Source organism: Psammomys obesus, unplaced genomic scaffold (assembly GCF_907164565.1).
Source record: "Psammomys obesus unplaced genomic scaffold, mPsaObe1.curated_primary_1811, whole genome shotgun sequence".
In the NCBI taxonomy this organism is placed as follows: Eukaryota; Metazoa; Chordata; class Mammalia; order Rodentia; family Muridae; genus Psammomys; species Psammomys obesus.
The window spans coordinates 2,937,751-2,957,409 of NW_026589732.1; the positions used below are offsets into that span (position 1 = coordinate 2,937,751).

The 19,659-nt window shown below is 47.4% G+C and overlaps 1 protein-coding gene across 1 annotated transcript in view; it reads right to left on the reverse strand.

Annotated features, from left to right (window-relative positions):
• The window catches only part of Tbc1d2 (TBC1 domain family member 2), a 47,723-nt gene extending 38,461 nt beyond the window's left edge, over positions 1–9,262 (reverse strand). Inside the window, exons 1-2 of the mRNA XM_055605387.1 lie at positions 8,753–9,262; positions 4,218–4,359 (exon numbers count right to left, since the gene is read on the reverse strand). Of these exons, the coding sequence (XP_055461362.1) occupies positions 4,218–4,359; positions 8,753–9,118 (508 nt within the window). The 5' untranslated portion in view covers positions 9,119–9,262. The remainder of the gene's footprint in view (positions 1–4,217; positions 4,360–8,752) is intronic.
• Between the last annotated feature and the right edge of the window lie 10,397 nt (positions 9,263–19,659).

The window sequence follows — 19,659 nt, forward strand, 5'->3', positions numbered from 1 at the left end:
TGTGTGTGTGTGTGTGTGTGTGTGTGTGTGTGTGTGTGTGTGTGTGTATGATTTGAGGGAAGTATGTGGGGTAGGGGGGGTGTGTACTTGTGTGCATGTATATGTATACATATCTCTGTGTGTAAATGAGTGAGGGGGAAATTACTTACACCAAAATAAGTAAATGAAATCTCAAGCAGGCCACTCTCTACCTTGTGTTTTTTTAAGGCCAGAGCTCACAGAAATAGGAAGGGATAAGGCCTCATAATGTGGACTCCAATCTTTCAGATTTTGAATGGATTCAATATGAAATTGTCTTATTCATCAATGCTTTGACCACCTTCCCTCTCCCTCACTCAGGGCAAACAAAATCAGTTTTTCTCAGGTTCTAGTATTTCTTTTGCAATGTCAGCTCTCACATCTTCTCTCTGCCTGTGACCCAAGATCAACTCTGAGGCTACAAGACACTGCCTGCGGGGTAGCACCAATAAAAGCAGCTTGGAAAGGATAAGGCCTGTGGTGAAGGCCACAGCCAGCAGCTGACGTGAACTCAGATGCAATTCAGCCACTTTGCCTTCTCCACTAAACCCTGTGGTTCACTGGGGCAGCATTCTGTTCCTGAAAAGTGGTTGTGCCTCCAAAGGCACCGGCTATTGCAGATACTAAATGGACGGGTACACTCGCTGGCCTTACCTCAGCCGAGACTAACACCTCCCACTGGCCACAGATGAGGCCCTGGCTCCTCGTGCCTGGAGAAAGGCCCCAGTGAGGCAATCACGCTAGGCTTATTATTCAGCAGCCCTCAGACTCCTCGAATGAAGGCCTGGGTTCATCACTACAAGGAAGAGCCTGCCCATACAAAAAGAAGGCCTAGGCTGGGGGGGGGGGGGCTGCTTTGGTGGTATAGCCCTGAATGCCCTCCCAGCTCTGAGGGTGAACCTGCAGGCTGCAGCTTGAATTTTAGGCTGGGCAGTTCCTTACCAGGGGTCTTAGCTTGCTCTGCTACAAATGAGACTAACACCTCAAGGACAAAGGAGCGAGATGGCACATGCTCACCGCCAGAGCACTGCCGGCAAATGGCACGGGGATATTTGATGACACACACTTATGAATGCCCCCTGTCAGCTGTGTGGTTTTGGCAATGTGTTATTATAGGAATCTGTTAGCTTTCCTCTGATTGTTCCTGGCTCTCTGGAGGCCCCTGTGCCGTGAAGTACAAATGCTGAAAAGCTGTATAGAACACACCCTTCAGATTGCTCAAGGGCGTGACACAACTTTTTTTTTTTTTTTTTACAGGACCCAGCCTCAGTGACTCAAAGTCAGAAGTGGATCAGGAGGCTTGCACAGCCTTCTGCTTCCTCAGGAAGGATGGGGAGGGGCTGGGTTGGGCAGCATGCTCCGCACAGCTAAGCTAAGGCTCAACAGCTTGTTCAAAGGAGTCAGGCACATGCTTACAACCTAGTATCTGGGAAGCTGAAGCAAGGTGATCACCGTGACTTTAGAGCCGGCCTGGGCTACATAGTGAGAATGAAGCTATCCTGGGCTACAGAATAAGCAAGCAAACAAACAACAGACTCCATAAAGGTCTCTGTGTTCCTCATATGTGTATGTATGATGCAGGAAGTTTCCGCTCGGGCCCTGGGTCCAGCAGGGCAGGTTTGTATGATGGAGAGGATGTCAGAAGGAAAGTCTATACATCTGCTTCCAAATCTCAGGCCAGTGCTCTCCCTGGGACACCACCACCCTGGTTACGGGCCGCCATGTTGCCTGCCCCACAGGCAAAGCAATGCTATCCCCAAACAGTCATGTGTACTGAAGCAAAGCTAAAGGATTAGAAGCCTGGGCCAGGTCTGGCACAGCCCAAGAGGCCGACGGGGTTCCTTGCACAGCATGCTTTCACAGCCTAGTTCTTCACATTTTAGTTCAACACACACAGGAAGGGGGATCATCTCTGCTCATCTCTGCTCTGAAGTTGGCTCTGGCAACTGTGTCAACTCAGGCTATGATTACCCACAGGGATGGGGTTGCCTGGCTGTGTGGTGGTGGAGCGGTATGAGCTACAGTAGGATAGGTGCAAAAACAGCCCTTCAAAATCCTGCCTGAAGCTGGATACGGTGGTATGCGCCTGTAATCCCAGCACCTGGGAGGAGGAGGAGAAGGCAGGAAGCCCAGGAGTTCCAGAACAGCCTCAGCTACATAGTGAATTCAAGGGTGGCCTGGGCTACGTGAGACACTGTCTCATAGCAAAAAAAAAAAAAAAAAAAAACCAAAAAAAAAAAAAAACTCCCCAAAGAAGTTAGTGGCTGTTCAAGAAACAGCTGTGTATGTACTACTGTGACAGGGTTAGCACACATGCTATGACAGTAACAGCATCCATGTGCGCGTAGGTACCATGATGCCAGTAATAGCGTAAATAATAGTGTACACACACACACTGTTAGTGCAGCCACCACGTGCCAGGCCTGCGCACCTAACGTTACACTCTACAGTCCTTTCCTTAGTCATGAAGCCCCACGTATTGACCCTCAGATTCACTCTGCAAATAACTGCTGTGCCAGGCCGGACCCTTAGGACTAGGTGACAAGGACACAGGTGACAGAGAAATGGTCCCTACTCTTAAGGGCTAGTGGGTGGAGACTGACAAGGACAGGACACCATGTGACAGGCCTCCCTGCAAGGTTTGAAAGAATGTCAAACATCCATATTGAGTCTAGGTGGCGAAGTCCCAGGCGGCATCCAAGAGGAAGTTGACAAGATGAGGTGACACGGGCCTTGCCTTACAGAATAAGCAGGAATCTACCAGGCAAAACAGAGGGACTTGAGACCCTCCTGCTAAAACATGGGCACAAAATGGGCACTGAGTGGCTTGACGAAATGTGCTTAGGATGGGGTGGGGTTAAGGTAAGCCCTAGGTGTCAGGCCAAACCTGCCCATCTGGGCTTTCATTTTAGAAAGCTCAGACTACAAGGGACAGGTTCAGTCACAGGCCTTGGTAGAGGGCACTGAGAGGAGGACTCTGAGAGAGTTAACCTAGGGAACAGCAGTGAGGGGACGTGGAACTGACCTGCAGTTCAGGGGGTAAGGGTAGAGGCTGAGGAAGGGTGGGGGTGTGGCCCGCTGTTGGGAGAACAAGTGGGCATAGAGGGCATCTACCAAGGGAGGGGGGCACTCCACAGACAGGTGAGAGAGCTGGGCATGTGAAGCACCCAGGGGCTGTGGCCCCTGCGTCATCTGGCCATCGCCCTGCCCTGGGTAACTGGCCCGTCAACTCAAGTTGTTTGCATTTTAGACACTCCTGCAGTGGCTGTGGGACAGTCCAGCCCCGTGCTAAAATCTGTTAGCCACGCTTCCAGCCACAGAACAGTGCTGGGAGAAAGCGGGATCTCCCAGGCTTCTCCATGTTGGGATATTCTAAAACTTGAGATTAAACAAAACAAAACAAAACACCCAACAACATAAAAAACAAAACTTCACTTACAGTACAGCGTGATGTTTATTATCCTAGCACTAGCGAGGCTGAGGTAGGATTGAGAGTTTTGAGGCCAATCTGGGCTACACAGCAAGAATCTGTCTGTCCCCAAAGCCAAAGGTAAGAGATTTGCTTAATGGCAGAGTGCTTGGCTAGCATTCATGAGGTGCTAGATTCAACCTCCAGTAAATACACACACATACACACATTCAAGCACGCACGCATACAGATAAATGAAAGAAACCTTACTTGTAGGCAATATGGGACAAAGAACTTTGTTCTCTGAAAACATCAGGGTTAAAGTAACAGATACACCAAATCATTACAAAAGTTTGTAAGAGGCCATGGCAATTGAACTTTCTCAATGACCCTTCTCACAACTCTGAGTGTAACTTCCTGATTGTCTAGGGCTATCACAATGTTCTGCTGGGTCTGACCGTATGCAGACATTGTTCTAAGCCTTTGAGGTATATGAATTCAGCGAAGCCTCAGAAGAGTGCTAAGATGGGTATAATTTATTCACCTCATTTGTCAGGGAAAGAACTGAAGCTTAGGCAGGCTTGGCAACTTGCCTGAAATCACCCATGGCTGAGGCATGAACTCAGGCAGCCTGGCCTCGGAGCCCATGTTCCTGTCCTAACCAGGCCAACCTCCCATTCATTCCTGGTTCTGCTTTTTGGCAGAGGGCTCCTCCCGCATCCCCAGCAATGGGAGAAAGGCTTGGCAATCAAATGTTTGGGTGTGTGGCAGGAGGCCAGCCCATTGGTACCTAGCTTGAGGTGCAGGGTGGGTCCGTTCTCATCCAGGGCAGTGGCAGGGGTAGCAGGAAGTGCAGGTGGGCTGCTGTGGAACTCCCAGCGCTTCATCTGCAGCTGCTGGAGCCAGTAGAGCATCACTTGCTTGGTGGCGGCCTGAGAAGAACAAGCATTAGTCAGTGAGGTGGCAGCAGGGTGGCCTTCAGAGGTCACAGAAGGCTGAGGAACTCGGTCTTACCGGGAAAAACAGATCAGCACTTGGGGTCTAAATTCATTTCTGTAACACCACAGAAAAGGATCAGGCTCTGGTTTCCCGCTTAGGGGTTCCTCAACGTCTCTTTGCCTAGGTTTCCTCAATTGTTTCGTGGTGACAATACTACCAACTTTATAGAGTGGTTATGAAGACAAACGAAGAAAAATAAAGTGCTCAGCACAGAACCTGGCACATGCTGGTGCACAGAAGCATTCCCTGGACAGAGAAAGAGAGGTGCCATACAACAAGGACATTTGTTCAACCATGTTCATAGCAGCTCTATTTGTAATAGCCGGAAGCTGGAAACAACCTAGATGTCCCTCAATGGAGGAATGGATACAGAAATTGCGGTGTGTTTACACAATGAAATACTAATACTACTCAGCACAAGGAAATCATGAAATCTGCAGGCAAATGGTGAGAACTAGAAAAGATCATACTGAGTGAGGTATCCCAGAAGCAGAAAGACACAAATGATATATACTCAGTTATAAGTCGATATTAGACATATAATATAGATAGACATATAAAAATCTATACTCCTAAAGAAGCCAAACAATAAGGAAGACCCTAGGGAAGATGCTCAATTCTCATTCAGAAGGACAAATGCGATAGCAGAAGCAGAAGACAGGGAACAGCATGGGAGCCTACCACAGACGGCCTCTGAAAGATTCTACTGATCGAGGTATCTAAGTAGAGGTATCAAAGCAGAGGCTGAGACCCATAGCCAAACTTTGGGCAGAGTGCAGGTAATCTTATGAAAGAAGGGGGAGTTAGACTTGGAGGGGACAGGAGCTCCAAAAAGAGAGCAACAGAGCCATAAAAACTGAGCCCTGGGGGCCCTTCAAAGACTGATACCCCAATCAAGGACAATGCATGGACAGGACCTAAAACCCAGGCTCAGATGTAGCCCACAGACTTGTCTCCATGTGGGTCCCTACTAAGGGGAGCAGGAACTTTCTCTGGCATGAACTCAGTGGCAGGCTCTCTGATCATCTCCCCCTGCGGGGTGCAGCCTTGCTAGTACGCAGAGGAAGACAATGCAGCCAGTCCTGATGAGACCTCATAGGTTAAGGTCAAAGGACCTCCCCTATCAGTGGACTTGGGGAGGGGCATAGGGGGAGAAGAGGTAGGGAGGGTGGGATTAGGAGGAAATGAGGGAAGGGGCCACAGCCAGGGTACAAATTGAATAAATTGTAATAAACGATAATAATAAAAAAAGAAAAGAAAAGAAAGAGAGAGATGCCATGAGTGAGGAAAGAGCTTTGAATCATGACCTGGATGGGAACCAGCCACCTTGAAGGACATCACCAAGTTCTCAATGTCTTTCTGTGGGGTAGAGGCAATCCCTCCTGTTGCAGGGACATACCAGCTCATGGCTATGAATGGGGGCAGGAAAGCCTCATACACACTACGGTAACATGGTAGCACCCTGCACCACTCCAAACACATTAGCAGTTAGTGTCAGTCATTAGTTTCCCAACTAATGGCCTAAACAGTGGTTTGTACATCCAATAGCTTAATGGGTCTTCTAGGAAGAAGGCAGGCATGATAATTCTCTTTCACAGATGGCGATACAAGTAGGCCTGGAGTGTAGTGGCTATGTTGGCCCCAGAAACTATGTCTCCCAGTTGTAAACCAGAATTTTATTTTAAACATAATTTTAAAGGCATGAGCTTTGGTGCGCACAGACAATGGGCAGCTGGCTGGGGCAGACAGTCAGCCTCAAGGCTATGAAAGGATGGCAAAGGTTACGGAACAACCAGGGCAACTCTTTCAGGATAGGGTGTGACTTGAGTTGGGAGACAGGTTGCCACACTGAGCTTCAGCTGTCAACATGACACAAACTCAGAGTCACCTGGGGAAAAGGGACTTAACTGAAGACCTGTCCAGATCAGACTGGTCTGTGGCCATGTCTGTGAGGCACTTTCTTAATTACTGATGAGTGCAGGAGAGCCCGGCCCACTGCTGGTGGTGCCGTCCCTAGGCAGGTACATAGGCCACTGGTTCTCAACCTTCCGAACGCTGCAACCTCCAACCTTAAAATTATTTTTTGTTGCAACTTTATAACTGCAATTGTGCTAGTTATGAATGATTATGTAAATATCTGATATATTTACATGGACAATATCCAAAAGTTGAGAACCACCGGACTCTAGGCTATATAAAAAGGGAGCTGAGCAAGTCCGAGAAAAACAAGCCAGCAAGCTGTGTTCTGCTATGGCCTCTGCTTAGGTTCCTGCCTCTAGGTTCCTGGTTGAATTCCTGCCTTCAGGGATAAACTGTGATGTGTAAATAAGCCACGTAAACCCTTTCCTCTCCCAATTGCTTTTGGTTGTGGTGTTTCTCAAGGCAACAGAAACTCAGCTAGAGCAGGGGTATTGCTAGGAACATCCCTTGGCCTGTTATACAGATATCAATAAGACAGAACGATTTTTTTCTTTCCATACTCTGTTCCTTGACTACCCCTAGGCTTCACCATGACCTGATAGTGCCCAGGTAAACACAAACACCTCGTTTTATTCCTTAACTCATCTGACATGTTCACATTGAGCAACCACTCTGTCTAAAGCTGGAGACCCTGTGACAGGCCAGCACACGTGATCTCAGTCCACACGCAGGCTCAGGAGGTAGCCCTTAGATTTTCTGGCCAGAGTTTTCTTCATATTGCATGGATCTGGATGCCCTACAGTTTCTTCATCCTGAGGTCTCTCCTGTCAACCCTACTCCAACCAGGCTACCAGCCAGTTACCATTGCCCCCACTGACTGGCCTACCACCCCTGGCTACGGTCATCTGCTTTTTCTCCAGGGCCATCATGCTCAGCCATCATTCCCTCCTGTCCATTTCTGCAAGGCTCTCTGGCTACCAGCGTCTTCTTGCCCCAATTTGTTCTCTGCCCAACAGCCAGGCTAAACTCCCAAGACACTCTAATCTTATTGTACTCCTTTAGCTTAAGGTTCTTAGACAGCTTCTACAGCCTCCTGAACAAAGTCCAAGGCCCTGGGCCTAACTCACCAATGTCTCCCCCTTCACCTCCATCATTTGGGCACCTATGTATGCCAGACCCCTGTGGCTTGTCCGGATACTCATACTGTCATACTGTGTTTTCCTGTCTTAGCATCGTTGCCTTTATCCTTTGCGTGTCAAAAAGCCCATCATTTCTTGTTTAAGTGATGCCTTTCTGAAAAGCTCTCCTCCCCATTTGGAGGAGCTGATCCCTTCTGTCTCCACACTGTTCCTGTCCAAACTCTTCACTGTGTCTCCATAAGGCAGTAACTATGCCTGACAGTTTTCCCAACACACCTAGGGCTGTTTGAGAATAAGGGGTAGAGCTGAACAAGTCTGACTTGTTCCACACCCCAGAGCCTAGCACAGGGCCATGTGTGTACGAATGGAGAGGTAACAACAGCACTTGTCTTGTGGAAGGGACACAAGACCCAAGGCCACATGACCTCTAAAATGTCCTTTCTGGCCTACAGATCTGAAGTCCTATTATTTTAATGGCAAGCCCCCTTCCGTCCTCCAGCCTAACCAACTAGCCATGCTCTGCCAGGAAAAAAGACCTACACCTGCGGGCATTCTAGCACCTGGACAGTGCAGGTCGAGGGTACAGGGAGATGGAGCAGAGGCAGTGGGGAGGAAGACCTTGAGGACTAAGCCCACATCCATCTTTCCAGTGAGGAGACGGGGCACGTGCTCTTAATGTGATAGGTTCTGACCTTGGGCTCCATCACCCTGTGTGTGCATATGTGTTTATTCAAATGACATTTACCAAGAACTTACTGGTTCAGACATGCCTGGATGAACAAACCAGGATGATCAGTGAGCGAACTTACATATTTTCCTTCCTAACCCCTGACGATGTCTGCATTTATTCTCCTTGGCCAAAACACCAAGACATGAATCAGATCCTGGCCTCAAAGAATGCAACCACATTATTTCGACTGCTTCAGTATCGAGGAAGTAAGTTAAGGAAATTGAATAGTTGGGCATGAGAACATCAAGCCCAGATTGGCCTGCAGGCACCACTAAAATTCTGATAAACCACTGGAAGATTCCAACAGGGACCACATCATTGTAAATGCCCGGTCTGAGCCATTCTCTTCTATGATTCAGGTTTCGGATCCATAAAACGAATCCTTCACCCTTGCCTGTGGGAAGGCAATAAGGAAATGGTGTGAAAGCTCTATGGGAAAGCTCCAGGCTCTGGGTGGTGACCACTGTCCAAGTCCAGGTGACCATACACTGGCCCTGAAAACGCACTCGAGTTGGAAAAGAGGAAAGTTTCGTTTACCTTGAGGGTAATAACGCGGCTGGGAGTCTTGATTTCAAAAGTGCCTTCCTCCTCAGCGTCTGCCTTGCAGTCAAACACCGCACTAGAGAGATCGATGCTGTCCAAGGGGTTAGCATCCTGCGCGGTGCGCGAATAATACAAGTGGCACTTCCTCTCGTCGTAGAAGAACCAGCGGCATTTCCAGCCCTTGATGGGTCCTTTGCCGCCAAACTTACTTAAATACCCACAGAGTTTCTTGGGGACCGTGTCTATGGGCCTGGCGCAGTCCTCCGAGTGCCCGGGGGTCGCCGCCTCGGGCTCCCCGGCAGGGCTGGGAGGCTGCGTGGACTCGGAGGGAGAAGGGGTGCACTCGGGGGCGTCCTCCATCGTTGCTAGCCCGCTGCACAGGCCTGCGGCACGGGAATCTCGGAGATCCGGAGGGCACCTGGGACACGGACCGACACCTGGCTGGGGCGGAGCCGGTCCGGCCCGGCCCCCTAGAGAAGGTGGAGAGCTCGCGGCCGCTGCAGAGAGAGCGACTTAGGCACCTGACTGCAAACCCGGCTCCCGGCGGCAAGCCACGCCCCTACCTCGCGAGGAGCCGCCCCTCGGCCCCGCCCACACGGCCCACTTCCGGCTTTTCCTCCGTGCCGTCCGCCATGTCTGCCGCGCGGGGCTGTGTTTTGTGCGGGCGCTTCATTTTAAAGACAAGGTGGCTCTGAGGTGCGCTAGCCGCGGGCGGCGGGGAGGGATGCGGGAAGGCATGCCAAGCGCTGGCTACGCGGCCCTGGGCTTCTCTGGGAAGCGTAGGGGGATGGCGTCCTCTGCAGCCGCCACCCTACGGGTGCCGCGCGTGCCACCGCTGGACGGCGCATCGCGCAGCCATTGGCCGAGTGCACGCCGGCCTGGGAGCTCGGTTTCCGGCCCTGGGGAGCGCCGCCCTCATCCCTGAAAAGCTTTGAAAGTATTCCCAGTCGCTTCCCACTTTCCCTTAAGTCGGCCACCACGCCTCCAACCATCCCTACCTCGGCCTCGCGTTCTCCTGTCGCCTGGCCTCGGGCGTCCAGTACTCACTCTGCTTCAGTTGCGGGTACCCGGAGCACATCTAGGACGTAGCCGAGCTTCTAAATAAAAGGGCCTAGGTTCCAGCCAGCTCCCTCAACTATCTGCCTCGGTTTACTAATGCGTCCCAAGGCGTATTTCCGCACTAGAGGTGTACAGCATGTTCCGGGCATCTCTTTCTTGAGTCTCCTGAGTCTTTCTTGCCACTTCAACTCCTGTTACTTTAACCCATCAGTCCCAAATCCCTCGCGCTCCCCCCCCCCATCCTTGAAGAAATCCGGGTACATCAGGGGCATTAATGGAATTCCCGGGAGTATGGCAGTGGTGACCGCCGAGTATCTGTGTACTTTTAAATATTCTGATTCCCCGGCGTTGAGCGACTTGCTCTGCCCAGGTTTCCTCAGGTTTAAGGAGGGATAGTTCTCACTCCTACCCTTCCCTGTACTCCAGGATTAATGGGGGGAGCTAAGGAGCCTTCCTAGACTTGCAGAGGCCACGGGGGGGGGGGGTTTTCTAGATGAGAAAGGTTACAATCAGGTTACAGTCTCTTCTAAGGGCCAGGGAGCTATCTTAATTGATTGGCTAATTTTCTCATCCATAATCAACATTGGCTGCTGTATTTAATTTTCTGTTCATAATTTTACACTTTTTTCTAATAAATGCCTCAGTATTTCATAAGTTCCTGTTCCAATCAAATCTTGATCCACACTTCTCTATCCTTAGGACTGTCTTTGATAATATGCAGCAATCTCAACACAGAAGATAGAAAGAAGTTTTCAGTAAATGTTAGCTGTAACTAAAATGTCAATAAACTGGACATCAAAACAGTAAGCCACTAAGAGGACAGTAGGATATTTAGCAGAGTTCAAACCACTGAAAACTGGAAAATACTGCTGGCCTCAAGCTTGTTATGTACACAAATATGACTTTCAGTTCTGAATAGTTCTGTCTTTGACAGTGGAGTCAGGTGTAGCAGCCTGAGACAGAAGCAGACTGGGGTGTTCTCTTCAACTTGTAGGAACCTCAACTCATGTGAAACGTAAATCCTTGGCTTTATTGCAGAAAAGAACTTGAGGATGAGTCAGTAAGATGCAGAATTGAAGTTTATTAAAAAGGTACTCGGGAAAACCAGGCACCCCGAGACCTCTCAAACAAGAGTCCTATTTCCCTGTCTTAGTTCTAGCCATAGGTACTGTTTTGGTGGCTTCAAGTTATACCTCAGAGTATTGCTAAGAAATTTTACTTTTGTCTTTCTTCTTGATAAATGAGAGTCTAGAATGTCTCCGGAAATACCTTGGCTGGAATTACAATCTGATAAGATAAAGCCTGGATCCAGTTGCACAAGGGAGTTAAGACAAAGGGGGTTTTTAGTGAGATTCCTAAAAAATTGCAGGTTTGCTGCTAGGAAGGGAGAAAGGCCTGAAGCGTTTCTTTCTTGTCCTGAGATTCTCAGCAAGCAAGAGACTTCAACCAGACTCAGGAGTGAAGGGCTGCTTTCTCTTCCTGTGAATAATTTTTCCAGTCTATTTACCCTGTGGCCCTCCTGGTTCCACTTCCCAAATGCTGATGTGATAGGCATTTACTAATATGCCTGGCTACAATGAGCTTAGTACTACTTTTAGCCTTTGTCAGTAGAAAGAAACAAACAAATAACAAAGATGCTGTAGTAAGGCTGGTGTCAGTAGAGAACATCCATTATGTTCCAGGTCAGAGAGAGAATTTTGGTTTCCACAAAGAATCTGTGCAAATACTTTGATCGCAAGGACAGAATGTATGAAAATAATATAAAAGAGTTAATGTTTGGCTGATAAGATGGCCCTGTGGGTAAAGGTGCTTGCTGTTTGAGCTTTTGAGTTCTGTCCCTGGGCCCCACATGGCAGAAGGAGAAAACAGACTCCCCAAAGTTGTCATCTGTCCTTTGTGCGAGTACACACACACAGGTAATTTTTAAATTTAAGGAAGTTAATCACAACTTCAAGTTTTTGAAGTAGAGTCAAATCTCTGTGTAACTCTAGGTAAAAGGGGACATGGAGCTGGCAGGGTGCTCGGTGGATAAAGTGCTCACTGCACAAAGCCGATTGACTTGAGTTCAACCTCTGGATCCCACAGGTAAAAGGAAAGAACCAACTCCTACAAGTCCTCTGACATCCCCACACAAGCCATGCCATCGGCACACCCACATCCACGTGCCCACCCACACGATAGTTTAAAAGGAGATGTGGCCATTGTAAATAATTAGAAGTGGGTGAGCAGAAGCCCCGTTAAAAACTTCTTACCAAAATTTACCACATACAACAAATCTGAAATGAAAGAGATTCATTTGGGGGGAAGGGAGTTAGGGCCCGAGTGGGCCATGTGGGTAAAGAGAGGAAGAGAGATGTGGGGGAGGGGTGCCACAACAGAGAAAGGGGAGAGAGACCGAAGCAGTGAGGGCAAGAGAGGTGGCAGGTTGGTCCTTTTATATCTGGTGTGCAGCTGAACTGTGCCAGATGTGTCTGCCACATGCCTGGCGGGCATCACATGATGACATCATAGGTTACTAGGCAACCGAGAAGCAGGCTGCCTATACGCTGACATTTTTCCCTTTTCCCATAATTAAAAAATGAGGACATTGGACTCCTCATTTAAGGCAAGTTAAAGTATATAAATGTAGGTCATTTCTTGCTCTCCATACGGGGGAGGGGGAAGGGAGAGAGAGGGGAAAAAAGTAAAAGCACCAAAATGTCCAGATTACATGGTGAGGAGGAGGGGAAGCCCTTTCCCTGGAGAGTTCAGGGTAGAGGGTGAGGCTTGCCAGCCACGCACTGCATCAGATAGGGACTAAGGAATGCTGGGAGAACCTGGAGCTGTTTGTCCCAGGCCTGAAGCACACCGTTCCAGCCCTTTGTTGTTAATAAATGAATAACAGGTGAAGAATCTTTTTGGATACTGCCTGCTGACACTGGGGTAGCGATAGGGGGGCCAAAGGCTGAAATGTTGGCCAAGCCTAGGAAGAGTAGGCTGTTTTGATGCTGTCCAGGACCTGTGAGAACATTCGTGGCTGTGAGGGAAAGTGCAGGTTCAGCTTGACTTACTCTGCAAGGTTAGATTGGAACCTGTGGGCAGCTGCTTTGGTCACTGTTTTGGAGATAGGAAACACCTGGGTCTGGCAGGATACTGGAACATACATATTGGCAGAAGACAAAGTTAAGTAGGTTAAGGAGAAAATTCCTTTTAGGAATTTGAAACTTTTTGGGAGAGCAAGCAGAGGGAAGGTTTTGGAGTGAAGAAGAAAGACTTGAACATAGGGAAACTCCATTTACCCAATCACTGGCAGTAATTAAAAAGGTCTTGCTTTGGATCTGTCATCTAATGGATACTGAGGCTAAGTTTGGTTGCAGAGGTGTGTAAACTTAGAAGCCCTTAAAGTGGGCAATAGGTGTAGAAATCTGAAATTCTCCAGAAGGTGTCCCAGAGGAGAATCTGGAAGAGCAGGTGAATGGACCATTCTTGTTTGGCAGGTGGAGTCAGTGACCTGTCAAGGCATCCCAAGAACAAGGTTTGATTCAGTAGACTGGTATGGTACAATCTGTTCCAATACCTTGTCAGTGTTGGCCAGAGACCAAGGGCACAGTTGCCAGTAGCAGACATGGTTACCTAGTGCTAGGATTTTGGAGAGAGAGAGAGAGAGAGAGAGAGAGAGAGAGAGAGAGAGAAACCATGATGCTGGTAGTGAGAGAATCTCACCCAAGGGAAAAGTTAGATGAAGGATTTGGATGTAGGTTGGTGAGAACCTTAGGAAGCATTGATGCCAACCAGGCTGGTGAATCAGCTGGTGTTGAATGCAGAAATGTAGCAGTTGGGTAGTCAGGAAAGGGAAGTCCCAAAACCATGGAAAGGGGGAGAAATTCCATCCTCTGAGATAGGCAATAGGTGGGAAACTTAAGCTGTTGATTGGCAGTACTTATCTGGATTCCATTTGACGTGAGAGGTGGATTCAGGTGGATTTTCTGTAGCTTAGAAGAATCCCTCTTAGAAAAGATCATTCTGAGTGAGGTATCCCAGAAGGAGAAAGACACACATGGTATATACTCATTTATATAGACCTATAAGATATGATAAACATACTGAAATCTATATACCTAAAGAAGATAAATAAGAAAGAAGACCTGGGGTAAGATGATCAATCCTCACTTAGAAAGACAAATGGGATGGGCATTGGATGTAGGAGAAAACAAGTAACAGGAGAGGAGCCTACCACAGAGGGCCTCTGAAAGACTCTACCTAGCAGTGTATCAAAGCAGATACCAAGACTCATAACCAAACCTTTGGCAGAGTGCAGGGAATCATATGAAAGAAGGGGGAGTTAGTATGATGTGGAGAGGATAGGAGCTCCACAAAGACCAAATATATCTGGGCACAGGGTCTTTTTGAGACTGATACTCCACCAAGGACCATGTATGGATATAACCTAGAACCTCTGCTCGGATGTAGCCTGTAGTAGCTGAGTAACCAATTGGTTTTCCCTAGCAAGGGGAATAGGGACTATTTCTGACACAAACTCAATGGCAGGCTCTTTGACCTCCCCAACCCCCAAGGGAGGAGCAGTCCTGCTAGGCCACAGAGGAGGACTTTGCAGCCAGTCCTGAAGATACCTGATAAAACAGGGTCAGATGAAAGGGGAGGAGGTCCTCCCCAATCAGTGGACTTGGAAAGAGGCAGGGAGGAGATGAGGGAGGGAGGGTGGGATTGGAAGGGAATGAGGGAGGGGGATACAGCTGGGATACAGAGTTAATAAAATGTAAATAATAATAATAATAATAATAAAAAGAATCCCGCTTAAGTTTTACAAAGGAGGTAACATTAGACATGTTAGCATCACCATTGTTATCTGTAGTGAAATATATATTGTAGAAAAGGCAATTAGACATACACCTTTGTGTTATAGTGTAGCAGAGGCTGGGGAAATAGCCTTGGGTTAAAAGCATCAACATTCTTTGAGGCGAGTTTAGCTTAGGAAAGGCAGAAGCCTTTCACGACAAAGTGTGGGGAGCTGCTGGTCTATCAGGCTGCTTTGTTATTTAGATCTCAGCTGAAAGACCTGTTTTCACCCTGGCCTTCACCTGGAGTCAGTGGTAAGCAAAATGTCTACCTCCTTTTGTTGGAGACAGTAGGTGGGACATCTTGTCAAGTTCACACCGTTTGTTTATGTGAGGATCACACAGACAGGTGGTCGAGGTAAAAGAGTTTGACTTCTCTGTGAGCCCATTCATTGTACTGAGGTGCCTTTGCTCTGCTTAGAAAGGGATTATTGGAATAAACTGGGGGACTAGTTTTCTACTGGAGCCCTCTCGGAAAAATCCCATGTGTACTGTGTGGTTTATTAATTTTCTTTCAGTCCTCACTCCTGACTCAAGAACTGTTTGACTCTGCTGGCAGGCTCCGGCAACATAGAAGGGGCAAAAGCTCACTTGATCTTGACTTTTAGTATGGTTACACATCATGGAAGAGAGGCTGCTTCTCTCTGTTCGTAAGACTGGATGTCTATATGCCTATACTTAAAGATAAACCAAAGGAGATTAAAAATCTTGAGCTTGGAACCATGGTAGTGGATCATATAGTGGAATGTGGAGTGTTTTATTAGAGTTGGATTAATAAATCAGAGCTCTAGTGATAAACGTCGAGCTCTAGACAGTTAATATAACCATAGCGTAGCAACAGGAGGAAATGTGGAGCATTTTGATCTATTTAGAATACCTTAAACCACCTTAGACCTTCCAACCATTGTAACTTACATCTGTCAACCTTAAAACACCTTCTTAGATCCTCAAACATTTTCTTAGACCACCTTAGACCTTTCAACCTCCATAACTTGCATCTAACAACCTTAAAACCCTAGACCCTGAAACAACATTTTCTTAGAAGCTTCATAACTTAAACTTCTGTATCCTTAGGCCTTTTTTTTTTTTTAATTTACTCTGAGTCACAGATGAGACTGCTGTGAGTATTTATTGTCCTTTAACAAAGTAGACTGTGTCTACACCTGAGGGTAGCAGCTTTAGGAGTGACAATGGATGCTCGTCAACCTCAGGCCTCTACAAACACTCATGCAAGCATGCACACGAGTGTGGGCACACACACACACCACATGTGCAGGAGGCAAAAGAGGAAAGAAGAAAGGAAGGAAGGAAGGATTGAAGAAAAGTTTGTCGCAGATCACCGTGTCTCTGGAAGGCACAGTCCTAATTAGGGCTGTTTGAGACACTTCATACCAGGCTCTTGGGTGATAACACAGACAAACCATTAGCCAGAGGAAAACACTTCTCCTGGGCTGTGATTGGCCCAAACACTCCTCAGGCTATGCAAGCAGCCCAGGGCTTGGGGAGGGAGCTCAGGTGTAGAGCATCTGCCCAGCAAATGTGCATGAGCACTCCCACACGAGGGCCTGGGTTCAGTCTCCAGCGCCATGAAATAAATCCCGAACAATCAAGGGGTCCCATCCAAACAGGGTAATTGAGAAGTTTTCTTTGAAAATAAAAGACTTATTTGTTGTAATTATGTGTATATATATATATCTGTGTGTAGACATGCGCACTTAAGTTGTAGTTGTACCCAGAGGTCAGAGGCACTGGATTCCTGGGCTCTGGAGCTGCAGGCAGTTGTGAGCTGCTCGTGTGGATGCTGGGAACTGACTTAACTGCTGAGCCAATCTCCTCAGGCAGCCTTAAAAAAGAAATGTAGGGCTGGGACATGCCTCAGTTGGTAGAATGACCGAATAGCATGCCCAAGACTTCTGGGTTCAGAGTCTTAGCCCTGGCTTCCATCCAAGTATTACATAAACCAGTCATAGGAGCACATTCCTGTAATCCCAGCAGCTGAGAGGTGGAGGTCGGAACACAGAGGTCCAAGATCAACCTCAGTTATAAGGGGCATTTGAGGCCAGAGTGGAGTACAGCAGATTCCGTCTCAAAAAAATCTGTGTATCTGAATCTATGTATCTCACCCAACGCCCTGTGGCACGGGTGTGAGGACAGCCCGGAATAGCTTCATCTTCATGGGAGGGCTCCAAGAAACAACTCAGGCTTCTCGCTTTCCAACGCGAGGAGGGTCGAATTATGTCTTCTTTTCAAATCCATGAGACAGCCTGCCCCCTAGTGGCTCAGAATGACTGTATTGAAGACAGGCTTTAGAAGAGTTAAGTTACATAAAACAACCTAATCTAATATGAAGAGCCTTCTGAAATGGGCAGATCATCTGAGGGCACAGGAGAAGACAGGCACACGGGAGATCTTCAAAGAAACCAACCCTGTTGACGCCTCAACCTGGGACTTCCAGGCTCCAGAACAGTGAGGGAATTGGTTTCTGTTTATCAACCACAGCACCCGCAACCCCCGCCCCCCCACCCACAATGAGTGCTTCCTTGGGAACTGGTCCTAGAAGCAGCTCAAAATGGCTTAGCACACCAGGAAATTTCTTGGAAGCCATGTTGAATAAGCATAAATGTGAGTCATACCACAAAACTTAGTTTAGAATATTCTAAATTAAATTTCAAACTGGAGACTGTGAAGGGATTCAATGGCAGGAACGAAGAAGGCAGCAGGAGGCACATTTGGTGCCGTGCAACTGAGCTGGCTATGTGCAAGGACGAGAAAGAAGCTTCTGGGGCATTTTGTCCAGCCAGAAAATGGAGCACTCAGTCCTACAGCAGCCCGGAATGACAGCCTACGCTGAGCGAGCCAGAAGAGGAACTGCTCTAGAACCCATGGCTGAGGCTCCAAAGACCGACAGTGGGGGTCTGGCTTCTAGAAGCATGCTGTTCATATGTCTCCGGGTCTCCCTGTCACGTTTTGTATGGGTTAGATCAGAAGACCAAGGTGCAGATGGCATCCCACTGGGGCAGCCATTTGCAAGCCAGAACCCTAAGCTGGGCTCCTTCATCTTGGACTCCGCAGTTTCCAGAACAGGGGTTAGGAGGAATACATACCAGTAATCTAAGGGGGAGAGGAGGGGGAGAGAGACAGATAGACACACACACACACACACACACACACACACACACACACACACACACAGAGAGAGAGAGAGAGAGAGAGAGAGAGAGAGAGAGAGAGGGAAAAGCTCCAAGTAGTAAAACCCTGCATCTAGCCATCTCTACTATAAAAGCAGCAGTACCCTGGATGTACAATCCAGGGGGTGTTGGGGATGAGGAAACCTGGCCTCCAGAATTCCCTTTAGCAGTGACCTCCCCGCCCCCCTCCACCCGGCCTTACTTCTACATCCTAAAAACAAGGATCCTAACATCTGCTGCAGACATAGAATGCTAATGTTCTCTGTCTGCTCCAGGGAAAAGGGAAGAGGGAAGGAAAGAGGTTAATGCTGTATGTTTAGGGACAACAGGAGGGCCTCCTGTTGATCTAGAGGTATAGCTTGCCCCTTATTCTAATGCATGCATTTCTGGTTATATTATGTCAAAATGTCATTAACACGTTTCCTTCTCCTATGGGATAAGCTGTAAACAGGAGCTTGTCAGAAAGCGACACCTTGTGGCCTTTGTAGGTACTGCCCTTCTACAAAGCTTTTCTAAAATCTTATTACAAGTTCTTAAAAGCAGCCCCGTGCCACCTTTTGCCCATAATGTATCTCAAACGGACATGCCACTAATTTGACCCCTTAAAAGCCTTTAGTATACCTACACCCCCATTTGTTTAGTGAAATCCAGGGAAAACTATCTAAATCACATATTCCTGTTCAGAATTGTATTATGTGTTTTAATCGTACATTTTAGTTTGGTCTAGTGGCACACACCTTTAATCCCAGAACTGGAGAAGCAGAGGCAGGCCAGCTCTGTGAGTTCAAGGTTGTCTTGGTCTACTTAAGAGAGTTCCAGGACAGCCAGGACCACTAAAGTGGCTAAGGTATTATTTTTGACTCCATTTTGTGTTTGTTTAGACAGTTCTCAGCCCTCTCTCTCCTTCCCCACAATAGTCATGGCTGCCTTGGCAACATTTTTGAGATTTCCAATGACCTTGGCCATGGTCCAGATGTATCAAGCAAAGTAATTAAAGTAAGCTAAAATAACTGAAGAAGATATGAGCAAAAAGTTGTAACATTATGTCTGAAATAATTACTGTACATTTCACTTTGTAGAGAGAACTACCTGAAAATGAACTTCAGGTTATTTGAAGTTATCTTTTTTTAAATAAGATATTTATTTATTTATTTATTATGTATATGGTGTTTTGCCTGCATGTGTGCCTGCACACCAGAAGAGGGTGTGCAGATCTCATTATAGATGGTTGTGAGCCACCATGTGGTTGCTGGGAATTGAACTCAGGACGATTTGGAAGAGCAGACAGTGCTCCTAACCTCTGAGCCATCTCTCTAGCCCTTTGAAGTTTTCTTTTATGTCATTTTCTCTTTTTCTATTATGGAATAAGAGTACTTTACATGCATGTGATTACACAGTAGTATGGAAAATATGTTAAAAAAAACTATTGGGTATCACATTCCCTTTCTAATGTATCTATTTTTTCATTAATATCACTTTTTTTGCTTCAAAATATTTTACTATGTATTGTGTGTGTGCAGTGTGCGGTGTGTGTGTGTTCATGAGAGAGCGAGAGTGAGAGAGAACACATGCATGGAGGTCAGAGGGCAACCTGCAGAAATCATTTGTCAGGACTTGAACTAGGTCATTAAACTTGATAGTAAATGCCTTCAGCCGCTGGGCATCTCACTGGCCCCTCTTTCTTCTTTCTTTCTTTCTTTCTTTCTTTCTTTCTTTCCTTCCTTCCTTCCTTCCTTCCTTCCTTCCTTCCTTCCTTCCTTCCTTCCTTCCTTCTTTCCTTTCCTTTCCTTTCCTTTCCTTTCCTTTCCTTTCCTTTCCT